At 40.3% G+C, this 15,776-nt stretch overlaps 1 protein-coding gene across 3 annotated transcripts in view; it reads right to left on the bottom strand.

Annotated features, from left to right (window-relative positions):
- The window catches only part of RFC1 (replication factor C subunit 1), a 105,308-nt gene extending 89,827 nt beyond the window's left edge, over positions 1 to 15,481 (bottom strand). For all 3 annotated transcript variants that reach the window (XM_049886345.1, XM_049886343.1, XM_049886344.1), the window contains exon 1: positions 15,337 to 15,481. In XM_049886345.1, the coding sequence (XP_049742302.1) occupies positions 15,337 to 15,339 (3 nt within the window). In that variant the 5' untranslated portion in view covers positions 15,340 to 15,481. The remainder of the gene's footprint in view (positions 1 to 15,336) is intronic.
- Positions 15,482 to 15,776: the final 295 nt, after the last annotated feature.

Raw genomic sequence — 15,776 nt, 5'->3', positions numbered from 1 at the left:
CCTGGCACAGCTAGGTTTCCACAACTGGGTTTTCACATTCCAAGAATGAACCTGGACATCTACTTCACACCACATACAAAAATTAACTCAAAATATATCAAAGACCTAAATGCAGGAGCTGAAACTATTAACAAAGGAGTAAATCTCTGTGACCTCGAATTAGGCAATGGTGTCTTGGATATGACACCAAAAGCACAAGCAACAAAAGAAAAAGCTAGATAAATCTGACTTCATCAAAATTAAAAACTTTTGTGCCTCAAAGGATACCATTAAAATTGAACAGACAGCCCACAAAATGAGAGAAAAATTTTACAATTCTATGTAATAAGGGACTTGTATATAAAATATATAAATAACTTACAATTCAACAATAAAAAGACAAATAACCCAATTGAAAAATGGGCAAAGGATCTGAACATTCAGTTCTCCAAAGAAGATAAACAAACGGCCAATAAGCACATGAAAAGATGTTCAACATCACTGGCAATCAGGAAAAGGCAAACCAAAACTGTTGAGAAAATGGGAAAGCAGTCGACAGCACAGCCTTCTGACGGTCTCATCAGAAGCCTTGGCGTTGAAGCATTCCCTGATAACGAAAGCCGGTAACTGACCTTCTCTCTCTCTCTCTCTTCCAGTTTCTTCTCCCTATCAGGGAAACTGTCTCCCTGTTTTGGGTACACAGTAAATTTTCTCTCTATTCTGCACAGGTGTATTATATGGTACCTGGCTAACCCCATTTCTTTTTTTTTTCTATTGTGCTTTCAATGAAGGTTTACAGAGCAAATTATTTTCTCATTAAACAATTAATATACACATTGTTTCGTAACATTGGTTGCCAACCCCATGACATGTCAACACTCTCCCCTTCTTAACCTTGGTGGCTAACCCCATTTCTACATCTGTTCCTGGCAGGGATGGAACAAGACCCTCAGCTGCAGCATAATAAGGATACATGCACAACATCAGCCTTGAATCTGCTATGGGGAGCATGACTGCATCCCTTAACCCACCCAGCGAGGGGGGCTGGCCACTGGGGACTGGCGCCCACTAGTGAAGCTGACCTTGCTTTGCCTCTTCTTTACGTGAGCAAGATGTTCCACCCAGCCCAGCCTGTGTGTGGTTTGTGTATTTTGTTGGTGACCTTGGACCTTAGCTCGACAAAAACCACAGAGATACCCCTTCACGTCCATTCAGATGGCTATACTTAAAAAACAGAAAATAACAAGCATTGGTAAAGATTGCTGGTAGGAATGTAAAATGGTAGAGCCACTTTGGAAAACAATCTGGCAGTTCCTCAAAAGGTTAAACATACAGTTACCACATGACTCAGTAATTCCACATATGAAAACTTGTCCATACAAAAAGTTATATACAAATGTTCATAGGAGCATTATCATAAAGTGGAAACAACCAAAATTTCCATCAACTGGATGAATGGATAAATAAAATGCAGTATATCCATACAATAGAATATTATTCAGCAATAAAAAAAAAAAATGAAGCACTGACACATACTACATGGATGAACCTTGAAAACATTATGCTAAGTGAAAGAAGCCAATCAGAAAACATCATGTATTGAGGGTGAAGCCAAGATGGCGGCTTAGTCACATGCACCAGAACGTCCCCCTGCACCAAAGACCCAAAAAAAACAAGTGAAACAGAAGCAGATAACAATCCAGGAACCCTGAATATAAAAAAGAAAGTCTAAAGACTGAACCGAATACCAATTGGAAGTAATAAGAAAAGCAGTGAAAAAGAAGTAACAGAATGTCAGAGCTCAGCCAGCCGTCCCGGTCCACCACAGCTTACTCAGGACAAAGTCAGCAGCAACTTTGGGTAAAGAAAACAGCAAGGCAACTTCACGACTTTCCCAAAAGGGATAGAGAACCTCTACAGACACACACAGAAAGAAGCAGAGACAGGGAGGGTGCCCGATCCAGAACCGGAGATACTCAGGAACAGTGGCTCTTGACCTCAGAGGGCGAGTGTGCATATGAGGCAGTGGACTCAGAGTGTCAGCAAAAGCTCTCCCACCCAACTGGTCCCCAGGCAGCCCTCGCTCCTCAGACTCAAGAGAGGAAAGGCCTGCTCACTGGCTACAACAGACACAAGGTGTCCTGGCACCCGTGTATCCTAGCCAGAGGAACACATTCTCTCAGAACCCATCCTCTTGATCAGAGGCGGCAGAGGGCCCCATACCCCAACTGCCCTGCCTGACTGGGGGACCATAATACAAGCATGACCCCACTCGCCCACCATGCCTGCCACATCAGCAGCTCCGCCTGAATGGAGCATCATCCCTGCTCCTAAGCCACCAAACTGAATATGGACAGAGGCCAAAGTCAAACCAACCCACCCTCAGCTGTCCCACAAGATCAGTAAACAAGAAACCCAGGTTCCCACATCTACCTACCACTCCACCCATCCAAAGACAGGTAGGAAGGGCTCCAGCATGGCCAATCCAGTGACTAGAATACCACTCCAGCCACACCTTCCAGGAATCACAAAAAGAAAAAAAAAAAAGCAGGACCAAGCAAACAATTATACAAATAAAAAATAAATACAATAATCCCTTAATGTCCTGGAGACAAGAGACAATTGCAAACCACCTGTCATGACTGAATTATGTCCCCCCCAAAATGTGTGTATTAACCTGGCTAGGCCATGATTCCCGGTATTGTGTGGTTGTCCTCCAGTTTGTGATTGTAATTGTATGTTGAGAGGATTAGGGTGGGATAGTAACACCACCCTTACTCAGATCCAATGTAAAGGGAGTTTCCCTGGAGTGTGGCCTGCACCATCTTTAATCTCTCAAGAGATAAAAGGACAGGGAAGCTAGCAGAGAGTTGGGGACCTCATACCACCAAGAAAGCAGCACCAGGAGCAGAGAGCATCCTCTGGGCCCAGGGTCCCTGCGCCTGAGAAGCTCCTCAACCATGGGAAGATTGAGGACAAGGACCTTCTTCCAGAGCCAACAGAGAAAGAAAGCCTTTCCCTGGGGCCAACACCCTGAATTTGGACTTGTAACCTACTGGACTGTGAGAAAATAAATTTCTCTTTGTTAAAGCCAGCCACTGTGGTATTTCTGTTATGGCGGCACTAGATAACTAAGACACCACCTAAAGAAGCAAGGCAAGATTGACCAAGCAAGTAATCATAATAAAGAACCAGAAATCCTCCCTGAGGAAGAAAAGTTACTGGAGCTTTCTCATAAGGAATTCAAAAGGCTTATGTATATGGTCCTTGGAAACCCTGGTGGCATTGTGGTTAAGTGCTATGGCTGCTAACCAAAGGGTCAGCAGTTTGAATCCACCAGGCACTCCTTGAAAACTCTATGGGGCAGTTCTACTCTGTCCTACAGGGTCCCTATGAGTCGGAATCAACTGAACGGCACTGGGTTTAGTTTTTTTGGTTTATATGGTCCTCAAAGGAATTAAGGAAAACACAGACAAAACTATGGAGAACACAGACAAAACACTAGAAGAATTCAGAAAAACAATACAAGAACAAGATGACAAAATAAACAGACAGTTGGAAACGATACAGAAGCAGCAACTAGAAATTCAGAAGTTTAACAATAAAATTGCAAAAATTGACAACTCAATGGAAATTCATAGGAGTAGAATTGGAACAATGGAAGACAGGATTACCAAAATAGAAGATCAATTCCTTGACACTAATCTGTTTGAGGAACAATCAAGAAAAATAACGAAGAAAGCCTAAGAGTTACGTGGGACACCATTAAGAGGAATAACTTACCTGTGATCAGAATCTCGGAAGCGGAAGAGTCAACAAAAAGCACAGAGAGCACTGTGGCAGATAAGAAATCTTCCTTAATATTATGAAAGATGAGAAGATAACCATACAAGAAGCACAACGAACCCCAAACAGGATATACCCTAATAGAAGAACATCAAGACATATCATAATCAAACTTCCCAAAACCAAAGACAAAGAAAGAATCCTGAAAGCAGCTCAGAAAAATGGAAGTTCACCTACAAAGGGGCACCAATAAGACTAAGTTCTGATCACTTGGCAGAAAGCACACTGGCAAAAAGATAATGGGATTATATATATGAAACCTTGAAAGAAAAAACTGCCAACCAAGAATTACGTATCCAGCAAAATTATCCCCCAAATATGATGGTGAAATCAAGACATTTACAGATAAACAGAAATTAAAGGAGTTTGTAAAACCAGACCAGCTTGACAAGAAATATTACAAGGAGCCCCTATGGACAGAAAATGAATAAAACACCAGACAACAACTTGAGATTAAAACACACGACAATATCAGACACATATCAACCCAGATAAAGAACTCTCAAAAATAAAATAAAGCTAAAAGATGGAAAACAGGGAACCAGAAACATTCACCTATAACTGACGACCACTTCAAAACATAAAGGGGGAATAAAGGGAATAGGTTTAGAACTTCCATACGGAGAGGAAGTCAATATGTTATCAAGAAAGACAAAGGTAAAATTCAGGGTACCCACAAAGAAAGCCAACAAACAGACTGACCAAAATATAAAAGAAGAAAATCATAAAGATTCAGCACACACAAAACCAAAAACAGTGAAGGAAATAAAAAGTCAAGCCACAATTTAAAAAAAACTCAGCACAGAAAAATTAAGTGGATGAAAAAACTGTCAACACCACAAAAAAAAAAAAAGAAAATGATGGCAATAAACTCATACCTATTGATAATCACACTGAATACACATGGCCTAAATGCACCAGTAAAGAGACAGACAGGCAGAATGAATTTTTAAAAAACACGACCCATTAATATGCTGTCTGCAAGAGATACACCTTAGGCACAAAGATATAAATAAACTAAAACTTAAAGGGTGGGAAAAGATATATCAAGCAAATAATGACCAAAAAGAACAAGAGTCACAACATTAATTTCTAATAAAATAGATTTTAAAGCAAAATTCACTATAAAAGACAAGAAAGGATATTATGTAATGATTAAAGGGCCAATCCACCAAAAAGGACAAAACTATAACAAATATATACACACCTAACAACAGACCTCCAAAATACATAAAACAAACTCTAACACCACTGAAAAGAGAAACAGACCCTTTGACAATAATACTAGGAGATTTTAACACACCACTCTTGGTGACAGACAGAACAACTAGAAAGGAACTCAACAAAGACACAGAAGATCTAAACACCACAATCAACCAACCTGACCTCACAGACATATGCAAAGTACATCACCCAACAGCGGCAAAGTACACACTCTTCTCCAATGGTCACAGGTCATTCTCCAGAATAGACCACATTTCAGGCCACAAAGCAAGCCTCAACAAATTCAAAAATGTTGAAATAATACAAAGCATCTTCTCTGACCAAAATGCTATAAAACAAGACATCAATAACAGCAAGAGCAAAGAAAAAAAACCTAATACATGGAAACTAAATAACACCCTGTTTAAAAACTATGGGTAATAGAAGAAATCAAAGATGAAATTAAAAAACTAGAATCAAATGAGAATGAAAACACAACATACCAAAACCTTTGGGACACAGCAAACGCTGTGCTCGGAGATCTATTTATAGAGATAAATGCACACATCAAAAAAGAAGGAAGGACAAAACATTAACCCTACAATTCAAACAATTAGAAAGAGAGCAGTAAAAGAAGCCCACAGTCACCAGAAGAAATGAAGTAATAAAAATTAGGGCAGAAAATGAAAGAGAAGAGAAAAATAACAGAAGGAATCAACAAGACACAAAGTCGCCCTTTTGAAAGAATTAATAAAATTGACAAACCACTGGATAAACTGACAAAAGAAAAACGGGAGACAATGCAAATAACTGGAGTAAGAAATGAGATGGGTGACATTACAACAGAAGCAACTGAAATAAGGATTATGACAGAATATTACAAAAAATTGTGCTCCAATAATTTTGAAAATCTAGAGGAAACGTACAAATTTCTAGAAACACAACACCTACCTAACACAAACTGACGTAGAAAATTTGAACAAACCCGTAACAAAAGAAGAAACTGAAACGGTCATAAAAACAACTTCCAACAACAACAACAACAACAAACCCTGGTCCAAACGGCTTCACTGGACAATTCTACCAAACATTCAGAAAAGAGTTGACACCAATTCTACTCAAACTATTCTGGAACATAGAAAAGGAAGGAATACTCTCAAACTCATTCTATGCAGCCAGCATAACCCTAATACCAAAGCCAGGCAAGGACACCACTAAAAAACAAAACTACAGACCAATATCCATCATGAATATAGATGCAAAAATTCTCAACAAAATCCTAGCCAACAGAATACAATAGCATATCAAAAAAATAACACCTCATGACCAAGTGGGATTCATATCGGGCATGCAAGATTGGTTCAATATTAGAAAATTAATCAACATAATCCATCACAGAAATAAAACAAAGGAAAAGGATCTCATGAGCATATCAATCAATGCAGAAAAGGCATGTGATAAAGTCCAAACCCCATTCCTGATCAAAATTCTCAGCAAAATAGGAATAGAAGGGAAATTCCTCAACATAATAAAGAGAATTTATACAAAACCAACAGCCAATATTATCCTCAATGGAGAGAATCTAAAAGTATTCCTCCTGAGAACAGGAACCAGCTAAGGATGCCCTTTATCACCACTCTTATTCAACAGTGTGCTTTTTTTTTTTTTTTTTTTTTAATTCAACAGTGTATTTTAAGTCCTAGCAAGAGCAAAAAGGCAAGAAAAGGAAATAAAGGGTATCCACACTGGTAAAGAAGTAAAACTATCCCTATTCACAAACGATGAAAATCCAAAGGACTCCACAAGAAAGCTATTGGAACTAATAGAAGCTTTCAGCAAAGTGGCAGGATACAAGATTAACATACAAAAATCAGTTGGATTTCTCTACATCAACAAAGGGAACAATGAAAAGGGAATCAAGAAAACAATACCATTTACAAGAAACCCCACAAAGGTAAAATACTTAGGAATAAATCTAACCAGGGATATAAAAGACTTATACAAAAAAAAACTACTAAACACTACTGCAAGAAATCAAAAGAGACCTAAATAAATGGAAAACATACCATGTTCTTGGATAGGAAGACTTAACATTGTGAAAATGTCAACATTACCCAAAGTGATATATAAATATAATACAATCCTGATCCAAATCCCAACACCATTCTTCACCGAGATACAAAAACTAGTCACTAGCTTTATACGGAAGGGAAAAACCAAAAAACCTATTGCTGCTGAGCTGATTTCAACTCATAGCAACCCTGTAGGACAGAGTAAGAGGCCCTGAATAAGTAAAAAACCAAAATCGCCACCACAAGACGATTCTGAATAAGCAAAGCCATATTTAAAAAGAACAAAGCAGGAGGCCTGCCCCTACCTGATCTCAGAACCTACTATACAGCCACTGTAGACAAAACAGCCTGGTACTGGTACAACAACAGACACACAGACCAACAGAACAGAATTAAGAACCCAGACGTAAATCCATCCATCTATAGACAGCTGATTTTCGACAATGGAACAAAGGTTATTGAATGGGGAAGAGACTGTCTCTTCAACGAATAGTGCTGGAAAAATTGGATATCTATCTATAGAAAAATAAAACAGGATTCATAACTCACACCATACACAAAACTAACTGAAAATTCATCACAGACCTAAATATAACACCTAAAACTATAAAGATCATGGAGGAAAAATTAGGGACAACGATCCCAAACCCACTGCCGTCAAGTCGATTCCGACTCATAGCGACCCTACAGGACAGAGTAGAACTGCCCCACAGAGTTTCCAAGGAGCACCTGGCGGATTCGAACTGCCAACCTCTTGGTTAGCAGCCATAACACTTAACCACTACAGCCACCAGGGTTAATATATGACATAAATAGATTACCAAGCATTACTAAAAATGTACACACAGAAGAAAATGAACTAGATACATGGGACCTCCTAAAAATCAAACACTTACGCTCAACAAAGGACTTTGCCAAAAGAATAAAAAGAGAACCTACAGATTGGGAGAAAAAATTTTGGCTGACAAGGGTCTAGTCTCTAAAATTTATAGAAAACTTCAACCCCTCAACAAAAAAAAGGCAAATAATCCAATTTAAAAAATGGGCAAAGGAAATGAACAGACACTTCACCAAGGAAGACATTCAGGCTGCTAACAAAAATATGAATGCTCACAATCATTAGCAATTACAGAGACACAAATCAAAACTATAATGAGATACCATCTCACTCTGACATTATCGGCATGAATCAAAAAAACAGAAAAGAATAAATGTTGGCAAGGATGTGGAGAGACTGGAAATCTTATTCACTGCTGGAGGGAATGTAAAATGGTACAACCACTATGGAAAACAATATGGTACCTTCTTAAAAAGCTAGAAACAGAAATATCATACGATCCAGCAATCCCACTCCTAGGAATATATCCTAGAGAAATAAGAGTCATCACACAAATAGATGTATGCACATCCACGTTCACTGCAGCATTATTATGATTATGAATAACAGCAAAAGATGGAAACAACCTAAGTGCCCATCGACAGATGAATGAATAAACAAACTGTGAAACATATGCACAATGGAATACTGACAAGTCCACGAAACTTCTCACAACATGGATGACTCTGGAGGGCATTATGCTGAGTGAAATAAGTCAATCACAAAAATTACAAGTATTGTATAAGAACACTTTTATAAGGTTAACAACAAAAGGTTTACATACATGGAAAGAAAAAAAAAAAAAGACTCTTTGATGGTTACCAAGGATGGAAGGGGGAGAGAGGGAAAATTACCAAAGAGAGAGTAGACTTGAGTTAATATTGGTGACAGGAAAGGTAATACACAATATGGGAGAAGTCAGCACAACACGACAAGGCAAGAGAGCACACTGAGAGAAATGCAGGAATAAAGGACAACTGTGGTCACTACTATAGCATAGACAATCCTGCAAAAATAGCAGTGATCTACAAATTGATACACAGATAAATACATGAAGAGGTGAAGGAGCAAGTAAAGGAACACACCCACTGGCAGGTGCAGGTTCGAAGGTAGAAATTTCTAAATGTATGACTGTAGGTGCTCCTCATACACTAATACACATAACAGAGCACACAAGTGGCATGGTCAGGGAAACTTCTTAGACATAACTAAACACTTCACGGGATGAAGTTCCCAGGCTCAAAGGCAAAGGACCACAGACTCAGGGAACATCTACGTCAATTGGCACAAATTAATTCTTAAACACAATGTTTCTACATCCTACTTTGGTGAGTAGCATCTGAAGTCTTAAAAGCTTGCAAGCGGCCATCTAAAATACAACTGTTGGTCTCTTCTAATCCAGAGCAGCAGAGAAGGAAAAATACTAAAGACCCAAGGGAGCAATCAGTCCAAAGGACTAATGGACCGCATGAACCACAGCCTACACAACCCCGAGACCAGAAGAACTAGATGGTGCCCAGCTACCAGTACTGACCACTCTGGCTAGGATCACAATAAAAGGATTCCAGACAGTGGGAGAAAAATAAACAACAAATGATCAAATTCACAAAAAAAGACCAGAATCACTAGTCTGACTGAGACTGCAAGAACCCCCAAGTCTATGGCCCCTGGACACCCTTCTAACTCAGACTTGAAACCACTCCCGAAGTTCACCTTTCAGCCAAAGATTAGGCAGATCTATAAGACAAATAGCACACGTGAGGAACATGCTTCTTAGATCAATCAAGTATAGAAAATCAAATAGGCAACACCTGCCCAGGAACAAAGACAAGAAGGTGTGAGGGGACAGGAAAACCAGAAGAATGAACACGGTGAACCCAGGGTGGAAAGGGAAAGGGGGAGAGTGCTGACACAATGCAGGATTGCAGCCAATGCCATGAAACAATTTGTGCATAAATGTTTGAATGAGAAACTAACTTGCTCTGTAAACTTTCACCTAAATCACAGTTAAAAAAAAAAAAGACCATACATATTGTATTACTCCATTCATATGAAATGTACAGACTAAGCAAACCCATAGAGACAGAAGGTAGACTGGTGGTTGCCTAGGAATTGGGGACAGGAATTAGAGGGAAATGGGGCATGACTGCTAATGGGTACATGCTTTCTTTTTGGAGTGATAAAAATTCTAAAACTGATTGTGGAGACAGCTGCAGAACTTGGTGACTATACTGAAAACTACCGAAGTACACAATTCAAATAGGTGAATTTTATATATATATATATTTCCAGGTGTTGCCAAGTGCTAGGGAACAAAACGTGTAAGGGTGAACTGTAGAGTAGAGCAGCAGCTTTAGCTAGAACTGGGGAAGGCTCTCTGAGGAGGTAATGATTGAGACTTGAATGATGGGGAAAGGCAGACACGCAAGGATTAGAGGAAGAACATTCCAAGGAGAGGAAATGGTAAGAGCAAAAGCCCTAAGAGAAAAATCAGCTTAACATGTTCAAGAGACAGAGAGATGAGATCAAAGTTATGTAGGGGTCAGACCATGTAGGCCTTAAAGGCCAAACAATAACATCAGGCAAAAGCTACATTGTAATAGGGTCACAGCATTGCTGGAATAGGACTATTTCACACACACCAGAGTAGGGCAATCAAGTAGCTCAGATTACAATGTACTTAGACTGACTTGACAGTTCTTGGAGCTCTGGTGGTGCAGTGGTTAAGAGCTCGGGTGCTAACTAAAAGATCGGCAGTTCAAATCCACCAGCTGCTCCTTCGAGATGCTATGGGACAGTTCTACTCTGTCCTAGAAGGTCACTATGAGTTGGAATCGACTTGATGCCGACGGATTTGATTTTTTAGGTTTCGACAGCTCTTCAAAAAGGTTATTCCTTAAAATTAATAAATGTGTAGTTCAACCTTATGCATATTTTCAATAAAAAATAATTATACCAGAGAATACCAGAAACATGTTTACCCGTGTTTTATTGACTACGCAAAGGCACTGACTGTGCGGGTCATAACAAATTATGGATAATACTGCAAAGAATGGGAATTCCAGAACAGTTAATCGTGCTCATGAGAAACCTGTACATAGATGGAGGTAGTCGTTCGAACAGAACAAGGGATACTGTGTGGTTTAAAGTCAGGAAAGATGTGCATCAGGGCTGTATATTTTTACCACACCTATTCAATCTGTATGATGAGCAAATAATCTGAGAAGCTGGACTATATGCAGAAGAATGGGGCATTAGATTGGTGGAAGACCCATTAACAACCTGCAACATACAGATGACACAACCTTGCTTGCTGAAAGTGAAGAGGACTTGAAGCACTTACTGACAAAAATCAAAGACCACAGCCTTCAGTATGGATTACACCTCAACATGCAGAAAACAAAAGTCCTCATAACTGGACCAATAAGCAACATATGATAAACAGAGAAAAGAATGAAGCTGTCAAGGATTACATTTTACTTGGATCCACAATCAACACTCATGGAAGCAAACCCGAAAAACAACCCGTTGCCGTCAAGTCAGTTCCAACTCATAGCAACCCTACAGGAGAGAGTAGAACTGCCCCATAGAGTTTCCAAGGAGCACCTGGTGGATTCGAACTGCCGACCTTTTGGTTAGCAGCCGTAGCTCTTTACCAGTACATCACCAGCATTTCCACTCATGAAAGCAGTAAGTCAAGAAATCAAAAGGCCATTGCATTGGGCAAATCTGCTGCAAAAGACCTCTTTAAAGCATTGAAAAACAAAGATGTCACCTTGAAGACTAAGGTATGCCTGACCCAACCACCTGACCCAAGCAGTGGTGTTTTCAATTGCCTCATATGCATGTGAAAGCTGGAGGATGAATAAGGAAGACCAAAGAAGAATTGACACCTTTGAATTGTGGTGTTGGAGAATGATATTGACTATATCAAGGACTGCCAGAAGAATGAACAAATCTGTCTTGGAAGAAGTAAGACCAGGATGTTCCTTGGAAGCAAGGATGACTAGACTACATCTCACATACTTTGGGAATGTTATCAGAGGGGATCAGTCCCTGGAGAAGGACATCATGCTTGGTAAAACAGAGGGTCAGCAAAAAAAAGGAAGACCCTCAACAAGATGGACTGACACAGTGGCTGCATCAATGTGCTCAAGTATAAAAACGATTGTGAGGACGGTGCAGGACCGGGCAGTGTTTTGTTTTATTATACATAGGATTGCTATGAGTCAGAATCAATTTGATGGCACCTAACAACTTTATAACAACAACATATCAGCCAATGAATTAAATATGCTGACTTCTTAAAAATGGCATCTCTCAAGTTTTATTCACATTTTGAGCAAACAGTTAAATCCTCATAGGAGTCCATATGGCTTTTTTCTAATTCCTTTTTATTTTTAATTTTGTTTCAATTTCTTTAACAGATAGCGCATTCACATGGTTCAAAATTCCAAAGGGTAAAACTCTCCCTTGCACCCTGCCTCTCAGGCCCATACTTCCCATCCCTGGAGGCAAAAAATGTTTTCAGTTCCTTGTGTATCCTTCCAGATAGTTTATGCATCTCCAAGCAAATACGTATGTATTCTTTCTCCCATTTTACTACATTAAGTGGTACCATACTTTACACACTATTCTGCACCTTACTTTTTCCATTTAATTCATCTTGGCAATTTTTTCATATCAGGACATGAACTTTCTTCATTTTTTAATGGCTGCATAGTGGAGTCCCTGAGTGGGTCAAACAGTTAAGAACATGACCACTCACTGAAAGGTTGGTTTGAACCCATCCACAGGTCCCCTGGAAGACAGGCCTAGTGACTGCTTCCAAAAGGTCACAGCCTTGGAAACCCTATGGAGCAGCATTACTCTGCATATGTAGGGTCACCATGAGTCAGAATCAACTCAACAAGAACTAATAACAACATAATATTTCACTGTGTGGATATGGTATTTTATTCCTTTACTGATAATTTTTAATTGGAAAATATTTGAGAAAAATGAAGCTCTCAGGGCAAGATCTGTTACCTTGCGTCTATGAATGGGTATCAGAAGATATGTGAATTCTCTAAAATAGTGTGTATGTGCATTTCTCTGGGCAGAAAATTTGCATACCATTCACCACATTTATCAAAGGGAACTGTGACCCTAACAAAGGTTAGGAACTATAGAGGCATTGGTGGTTCAGTGATAAAATTCTTGCCTTCTATGCGTTTTGGTTGGTGGGATGCGTGGGAGACCTGGGTTTGATTCCCAGCCAATGTACCTCATGTGCAGCTACCACCCATCTGTCAATGGACGCTTACGTGTTGCTACGATGCTGAACAGATTTCAGCAGAGCTTCCAAACTAAGACTGGGAAGACAGGCCTGGCAATCTACTTCACAAAATCTGCCAGTCAAAACCCTATGGACCACAATGATCCATCCACAAGAGATTATGGGGATGGTTTAAGATCAGACAGCATTTTGTTCCACTGTGCATGGGTTGCCATGAATCAGAGGCCGACTCTACTGTAACTAACAGCAACAACTATAATAAAACTTGTGCACAGGTGTTCAATTAACATTTGTTGAACAGAATGTTAGTCTAGGGTTTTGCTAAACACCAATAAAATCCAAAATATACCTACTCTATAAAACCTTTCCCATTACAAACAATAAAACTCACCAATTTGACTTTTTCTTTCCTGAGAAAGACTTAATTTTTCACCTGCACTGTGAGCAGAAGTACCAAAGAAATAGGAAAGAACCAAAATTAAAGTACTCGAATGACCAAAAGTTAACTATATCAGCAGCTGTTCAGCATTACAACAATATCGGAGGCATACGCTTAAACACTATGTCACTTTTCTATAAAGAAAAATAGATCACTGGTAGTTGTGTAACACCTACTACAAGCCAGACACTGGAATGGAAGCTTTATATATCTTGTTTGGTTCTCAAGACAATTATATAAGGCAGCTATTATTATATTTCCTTGCCCCCACCCTCTTTTACAGGTAAGAAATTAGAGGCTTAAAGGGGTTAAAGTTAAGCTACTTATTTGCCTGAGACCAGTAACTATTAAATAGCAGAATGAGACTAAAACATCACCCCACTCTCAGCTTCAAGACTCCAAATCTCATCAACTTTCCACACTACCATGGTGTCTGAACTCCAAAATGCAATGGTGACCATCTTGGAGAGGCAGTACAACAAAGTAGTCTGAAAAACTTGAGTTCTAATTTTAGTTCAATCATATTCGTTGCATGACAACCCATTTAAACTCTGAAGGCCTCCTCTACCATTTGTAAAACTGGATTGCTGTTATGTTTAAATGAAAAATGGTATGTAAAACAAACAGCTTACATACCGGGCTGAAGCAGACACTTGGTACAGGATGGCTGTCATCATTATTATTTTAACCCTCTTTGAGGAGAAACAGAAAAGGCTGTAAGTTTCCCAACCTGGCCTAAAACTTTCTCCCCCCAGAATGGTGGCATTCTGACAAATATGCTGAAGAATGATTAACAAAATTATGTCTGAGTATTAAGTATCTTCTGGTTTAATGACGCATCTTAAATTGTCCTTTAAGTTAAAAATAATTCACACAAATACCTGTATTCATTGCCATACCATCATGGATGTCTGTTTTGCGGGCTGCATAATTATTGCACTTTTTATTTACTTAAATGGTTTATACGGAATTACGCGTTGAGTTTTTCCTGCTTTATTTTGCTTTAGATTATTTTTAAAGTCAGGTGATAAGAGATGACAGCTGTCAAATGTATTACATCTATTTCTATCCGTTGTACTTTTCCCCCTGGTAAACCTTGTTATCCCTTGACTTCTGTGAACCCACCTAAACAAAATAAAGCATCTCTCCATGCCCTCGGTCTCAAAATGGCTATGTGATGAGCGTTTCGCGCAGCTGTTAATGATTAAAGTTGAAGGCTTGAGACAACTTATTCACAGCAAAGGAAAGTTTTTTTACATTCTTCTCCCTCATGACCCATACTTGATATAAAAATTGCAGGCAGGACTCAAACTGAGGTTCGGTGCAACACGGAACAGGAAAACAACTTCACGGTGCGCCCCCAAATCACGTTCCTTCCTTCCTCCCTTCCCCCAAGGGTGGGAAAAGTGAAACACTCGCGCAGGACCAAAAGCCCTGCGCACTGACCGCAGCCGAGGGCTGGAGTCCGCGACCAGGAAAACAGTGTGACCGGTGCCTGGTGTGTGGCCCCTTCTATGCCTTCCCTCCCCTCCGGAGCCACCCACCGCCCCCAACCCCCATCCTGCATGCCAGCATTGCCCCGTCCACACCCAGCCTGCAAGGTCCAAGCCCCGGAGCTGCACAACGTCCCCCAAGGGCTCACCATTGCAGCCCAACGACTGAAGCGCGGACGGGCAGCAGGTGGGTCGGCAGGTTGGGGAATCCGTTACCGGGGCTCGGGGTCCATTCGCGCCAACAACTTCTCCCGCGAAGTGGAAGGAGGCGGAGGCAGCGGCGCCCGGTGATGACGACAGAAGGCGCGCAGCTACCCTACTACCCGGACAGGAGGGGGAGGTACGCTGTTGGCCTAGGTGCCGCCCCGGATGGCCCCGGGCCACTGCCACAGCCAGCAGAGAAGAGGTCGTGGTATGAGCTCAGATTTGCGCCTTCGGATTTTGGCGGGGAGCTTAAATTGAGTTTCAGAGATTGGTTACTTTCCTCGGAAGGCCGTACCCAGGCTCCTCCCGCTTACACGTATGGAGGATGCACTGCCCTACGCTACCACTTGCAATAGGGTACATATTTCTTTCATTTTAGATATAC

The sequence above is a fragment of the Elephas maximus genome, chromosome 5, assembly GCF_024166365.1.
Source record: "Elephas maximus indicus isolate mEleMax1 chromosome 5, mEleMax1 primary haplotype, whole genome shotgun sequence".
Lineage (NCBI taxonomy): Eukaryota > Metazoa > Chordata > Mammalia > Proboscidea > Elephantidae > Elephas > Elephas maximus.
This window is presented reverse-complemented; position numbering and strand designations above follow the sequence as displayed.